Source organism: Charadrius vociferus, unplaced genomic scaffold (genome assembly GCF_000708025.1).
Source record: "Charadrius vociferus isolate BGI_N301 unplaced genomic scaffold, ASM70802v2 scaffold1413, whole genome shotgun sequence".
Lineage (NCBI taxonomy): Eukaryota > Metazoa > Chordata > Aves > Charadriiformes > Charadriidae > Charadrius > Charadrius vociferus.
In genome coordinates this window covers 953,050-959,018 of record NW_009647827.1, presented here as the reverse complement: position 1 = coordinate 959,018, position 5,969 = coordinate 953,050, and the positions used below count along the sequence as shown (strand labels likewise).

Below are 5,969 nucleotides of genomic sequence, written 5' to 3'. Positions count from 1 at the left end.
GATTTCCTGAAAAAGCCTCAAATCCTTCCACCAGGTAGCTTAAGGGGATATTTCTTTCTAATATTGCTGTCGGCTACTCTGTAGTAGTAAGCAAGTCCAGCTTTGCTGCTGCTAAGTTGACAACCTGCAAGCCCACGGTTGAGGTAACAGACAGGTGAGTCAGGGGGTGTCCCCCGCGCACTGGGTCTCAGCACTGCGACGCAGCAATCATCTCTGGCCGTGTCCCCAGGCACTGGAGCAGGGGTGGGACAAGGCAATCCAAGAGCAGGAAAGGTTTGAAGGAAGAAAGCACTTAGTAGATTCCCTCTCTAGTTTCTCAGATCGATGTATTTCTCGCTCTTCAGTCCACCAAAACAGAAAGAGGAGGAAAAAAAAAAAAGCAGTTAGGAGTGAACACAAAACCAGGTCCTCTACTGCCGGTGTCTGTGTGACAGACAGCAATGCGATGGGGGAGAGCCGCCAGCCCGCGCCACCCCGTGGTGGCTGAGCATCCATTCCAGGGCAAGGGGCGGTGAGAGCGAGCGTGCAGGGCAGCGGGACCAGGGACGGGTTCTTTCGTGGCCTAAGGCAAATAAAACTGCAGCGTGCTCAGGTGCCACATCCCTTGACTCCACAGGACGCATAAGCGTGGCAAACCCTGCCTTAGCACGATGACGATCGAGCACCGATACCGTGATGCTCAAGCCCCCAGTGGCTCTTGACCCCAGGTGAGAGGTAAGCACGCGGCACAGGAGACTCATCTCATCCTTCACCGAGAGCTTTGGCTCAGAGATGCCAGAGCAGGGCCCATTCCTGCAGCCTCTGCTCTGACTCCCAGCCAGAAATGTTTAAGTAGTTCCTTCTCCCAGGGCACCCTGGGGAGCCCGGCTGCTGCTCCAAGGAGCATGGAAGGAGGCAGTGCCAAGCAGGCTGGGCAGAGGGCAGTGTGCTCCCAGGAGGTGCCAGGGGCTGGCATGGAGCAGAGCTGCACCGTGCAGGGGAAGGCTGCTCCTTGTCCTTGGAGCAGACAGCTGTGGCTTTGTCACCTCCCCTCCCTCCCACGGCCCCTCTCGAGTGCTGATGATGGATGATGGAGGCCCATGCAGGGTGGGGAGTGCTGGGAGAGGAGCAAAGCATTACCTCAGTGCACCCCCCTATGCTCCTCACCTCCGCTCCCAGCCCCGGCAGCAGCCCCGGCCCTGGGGAAGGGCCGTGCACGATTTTTTTTCGGCAGATCTCTTCTCGCCGTTGGCACCCTGCAGGAGCCCCGCCTCTTCGGAAAGTTTATCTGACTTAACTTCAACTACAATCTTGTCTTTACGTGCCTCTGGCTTTGTGCTAGGGGAGGGAGGTGACAATTTTGAGACATGTTTGTGATACCAAAGAGGGCATGCGGCTGAGTGAGGCCAAGCCCTGGGGCTCCTTCTCAGGGGATGCTCTGGAGCGGGACCGGGGCACAGGAAGGCCGGGGGTGAAAGAGGCTCCAGCTCAGAGAACACTTTGGGCTGCCCAGCCCCTCCCTGGGGATGGGTCCCTTGGCTGCTCTACCACTCTGCTGTCCTCCTCATCGCCTCCCTGCAAGGACGGGGCAAGCAGTGCAGACCTGAGGCTGTGGGAAGCTGGAAGCGCTGCCGAGACCCCAGCGCAGTGCCCCCTGAGGCTGCACTATTGCCTCCCTCCGTGTTGGGCAGGGAGCGGCTGGTGCAATGAGATGGGAAGCATGAGTGATGGCAAGCACCTCTGGCCCCAAGGGCTCCCTGAGAGGGTGGGCGGCAGTGCTTACATGTCCTGTTTCCCAGCGCGGCCACATGGGATCTTGCCTTTCTTGTGCAGGAAGTAGATGACAGACCCCAGCACAGCCACCACAAGGATGCAGACGATGATCGCCACAATGATCACCCCTTTGCTCTCTGATGTCTTTTCATCTAAACACAATGGGAGAGGAAAAAGTTAAGGCCTATCCCACCCTGATGCTCTCCAGCTTCTGCATTATTGCACCTCCCTGGGGGCAAGCAAAGGACCCTTTCCCCCAGGAAAGCGCCATGGGGACTCCAGTTCCCGGTGATTCTCCAGCTCCCTGCAGGATGCAGATGTCAGTACAAAAATGCTCCGTTAGGGGAGTTTCTGCATGAACATACTTTGCATTCTGCTCCCAGCTGCCATGCCCCTGCATGCCATAGGAGGATGGCTTACAGAGTTTCCTGCAAGACATCAGGCCATCCCTTTGCTTCCTTGCCCAGTGGCTCAAGGCTGCAGGAAGCTGCACTTGATGGCCTCGCTGGGCTACAGGCTGAGGACAAGCAGGCGGCTTTGACACCGCCGCAAACAGGTGGAGGCAGAGCCACTGTTTCCCTTGCAGCTTGGCAGGGAGAGGAGCAGCGACACGTGCGGTGCTGGAAGAAGCAGCCAAGGCTCCCTCCCCAGGCGAGAGTGACTCCCGTCAGTGGCACGCTCCCGCCAGAGCCTGGGCTGACGGACACACTCACCCAGCATGGTGCTGAGACTGACCTTTTCTGATGGACTCCACTGATAGAGCAGGAAGGGAGGGAAAGTGACAGAGCTCAGCCACACCACGGCAGCATGGCACACACGGGCGCCTGTGCGAGGGGGACTAGTACGTGACTGGGTTCCCGGGGCAGAGGGCAGTGCCCAAGACTCACCCAGCAGCTGGATGTGCTTCTCGCTGACACCCAGCGCATTGGAGACCCTGCACATGGCCCCTGCCCGCAGCAGGTCGTGGTTCACACGCACCGTCAGGTTGCTGGCAATGTGCTGATTTTCAACGTACTCATGAGCCTGCGAGGGGAATAGGCAGTGAAGGATTCAGCACCTGAGACAATGTGCGCCCCTCTTCAGGTGGCCACAGCCTGGACCCAGCACCCTCCAGAGCTCTCACCGTCCCATTGACATTCCAGTGGACAGAGGGCCTGGGGAACGCGATGGCCTTGCAGGTCAGGTTCACCACCTCGTCCTGCCGCACGTACAGCGGGGAGCTGATGGCGACGATCCTCGGCTTCCCTGTGGGGAGTGCACATGAAGCACCTGAGGCTCTCCGGGGGAAACAGGGCTGATGTTGGGAGGGACAGGACTCTGGCAGGGCAGTGTGCCCACACACATGCCAGTTCTTACCCTGAACAGCCACAGCCACCTGCTTGCTCTGCTCCAGCCCAGGCACGCTTGGAGCAATCACCTTGCAGCTGAAGTTGCTGGAGGTTTCAAAGGTGAGGTTGCTCAGGAAGAGCTGGTTCCCTTCCGCGACCTTCCTGCCCTGTTGGGAAGGGATGCCCCACAACAATGAGCCCTGAGCACCAGGCCCTTCTTTGCGCAGCTCCCCAGGCTCTGCAGCTGTCCCAAAGGGGCTCAGCCCTCCCTCCTACGCACAGCGAGGAAGCCTGCAAGCACAGGATCTCTGCAGTACTGGCCAGAAGGGAGAGGTGGAGATGGGCAACACAGGTCCATGCAAGGAAGAATCCTACCCCTGGCCTCTCTCAAGAGAGATGGAGCAAGCTCTTGGCTCTGCCCAGTTTGCTGCAAAGTCCTGGCTTGCCAAGCCTGAGCGCGACAGTACCCAAATGCCTGCTCACCTTCTCGTCCCTCCACTGGTAGTCCAGGGCCACAGGGCTGTGGGCGTCACAGCTCAGCCTCACACTGTCCCCTTCGTGAAGGGGTGAGGGTGGCTCCATCTTCACATGGACCCCTTCAATGTCTAGGAGAGGGATGGAGACGAGGGTAGTGTGAGGAGGACGGATAGGGCACCCACCATGAGATGCGCAGGGTCCTGTCCCCCGCCTTACAGTTCACAACAAGCTCCACATCCTTCTCCAGTTGTCTCATATCATCCAAGTCCAGGGTCTGGCATCTGTACAGGCCGCTGCTGCTCTTATTCACATCGTGCAGGTTCAGCACCCCACTGTTGGTGTCTGCCAGTGAAGTCAGGTCCTGCCAGTTGTCCTCCAGCTGCAGGCAGTGGGGAGAAAGCAGAGCCCTTAGCCCCACGCGGGCACCCTCCATCCCAGCCGCTGCATCCCTCTCCCCAGGGCCCTCCAGGCAGGGAGCAAGGAGCAGCCAGGACACAAGGGGTCTGCCAAGGGAGAGGTGCCCAGGTCCCCTCTGGCCTCACCTCTCTCTTATAGAAGCTGAAGACAGGTGCTGGGTTCCCATCGGCCTCGCACACCAGCTTTATGTCGTCCCCTTCCTTCACCAGCGTAGAGGATGGCATGACGTGCAGCTTCACATGCTCTGCGGGGTCTGGGAGAGGAGAGAGTGGGGAGGGTCAGTGCGGGGCTCTGTCACGCGTCCCTGGGCAGCAGGCATGGCCCCCAGCCCCTGACTCACAGAAGACGGTGACGTTGACTCGCCGTGACTCAACGGTGCGCCTCTCTCCCCGCAGCCAGTAGTGCACAGTGCAGTAGTAGAGAGAGTTGCGGTCCTCCCGGGTGACGTGGGCGAAGAGGGTGCTGCTCACTGTGTACAGCCCACTTGACTCACGGGTCAGCGTGGTTGGGATCTTCACCACTGCAGGGGACAAAGCCGCTGTTCCCAGCCCGTGGGGAGGCCGCAGGAGGCGAGGAGGGCTCCCTTGGGAGCACAGGGCTCCTTTGGGTGGCCACGGGCTGCCAGTCCCCAGCTAATGAGGCCCTGCATAGCACAAGTATCCCAGCCCCTCTCCCAAGCAGGCAGGTGCGGTCCCTCATCCCCATCCCCATCCAACTCACTCTTCTCCTCTGGCTGCAGCTTCTCCCCGTTCTTGTGCCATGTGATGTTGGGGGGTGGGAAGCTGTTCCTGCTCACGCACTGGGCAATCTGCAGCAGCAGAGAGAGCCTTGGGTACCAGGTGCCCCCGTGGGGAGAGGGGAGCGGGGAGCCTGGCATGGCTGGAGCCTCTCCTCACCTGTGAGATGTCACTGCTCTGCACGGAGATGCCTCCTGCATTCGGCGTGATCTCAGGGGCCTCAGGGACCTCTGGAAAGAGAAGCCACCTCATGTGTATTAGGAGGGATGAAGCGGGATCTCCCGCCAACCCCACAGCACAGATGCATGGCCATGCTGCCCTCCTGCCCCCTCACTCACTGTAGACGTGGAGCTCAGTACGGTTCTCGCCTTCGCCGTGGCTGCCTGCCCCGACCTGGCACACGAAGGTCTTGGCGTCCAGCATCGTCACCCTGCTGATGGAGAGGGCCTTGTCCTCCCCCACTGACATCCGTCCCTTGTAGTCTGTGTTCTCCTCCAGGACCTCGCTGCCCGTGATGCGGCACAGCCTCACCCAGTTGTTCCGGTCAATCTGCAAGGCAAGGGGCCAAGGCTGGGCTCATGCAAAGCCCGGGAGAAAGCCCCGGGCTAGCTGCCAACCCAGCCCACCGCCCACCACTCCTCTCCCAGGTCAGCACTCACGTAGAACCAGTTGATGTAGGTGTAGGAACCATTTCCAGGGATGTAGAAGTTGCATTCGATCCTGGCCGTGCCCCCACTCTCCACTTCGACCACCGCTGGCATGGAGACCTCCAGCTTGCTGGCTGCAGCTGCAGGACAGAGCCTGTCAGTGGTGGGAAGCATGGGGAAGCCCCCGTGTCCGAGCCAACGAGGGAGCTGAGCCCAGGCCTGTCCCCATCTCCATCCCCTGAAGGGTATGAGGCAGAGCTGCGTCCTGTGCCAGCATCCCCCAGGCACCACATCCCAGCCCAGCGGGAGTGCCAGCCAGGAGCACGGCCCCACTCCTGCCGCCACGCTGCCTTCTGCATCCACAGAGAGCCTTCAGGATCAGGCCACCAACCCTTTTCCCAGAGACGGGATGAGGCACACTGTGCTTGCACTACTGGTCTCCCCAGTACAACTGGAGACAACCACCACCCCGCTGCTGTTGCAGTCCCCGCCGGGCCTGTTCTCCCCATGGCATCCCAGCCTTGCTGACACATCCAGCGGGATGTCTGAGCCTCCAAATATCCCCCCACACCACCGAGGCAGGGAGCAGCTGCACCCTCCGCGGGGATGGG

At 60.4% G+C, this 5,969-nt stretch overlaps 1 protein-coding gene across 1 annotated transcript in view; it reads right to left on the bottom strand.

Annotated features, from left to right (window-relative positions):
- Window positions 1-308: 308 nt before the first annotated feature.
- MCAM (melanoma cell adhesion molecule) overlaps window positions 309-5,969 on the bottom strand; it is a 6,277-nt gene continuing 616 nt past the window's right edge. The window contains 15 exon segments of the mRNA XM_009882480.1: window positions 309-336; window positions 1,198-1,317; window positions 1,763-1,904; window positions 2,640-2,775; window positions 2,876-2,997; window positions 3,109-3,247; window positions 3,564-3,685; window positions 3,774-3,936; window positions 4,100-4,227; window positions 4,315-4,494; window positions 4,695-4,782; window positions 4,871-4,941; window positions 5,050-5,221; window positions 5,223-5,260; window positions 5,367-5,498. Coding sequence (XP_009880782.1) covers window positions 309-336; window positions 1,198-1,317; window positions 1,763-1,904; window positions 2,640-2,775; window positions 2,876-2,997; window positions 3,109-3,247; window positions 3,564-3,685; window positions 3,774-3,936; window positions 4,100-4,227; window positions 4,315-4,494; window positions 4,695-4,782; window positions 4,871-4,941; window positions 5,050-5,221; window positions 5,223-5,260; window positions 5,367-5,498 — 1,781 coding nt within the window.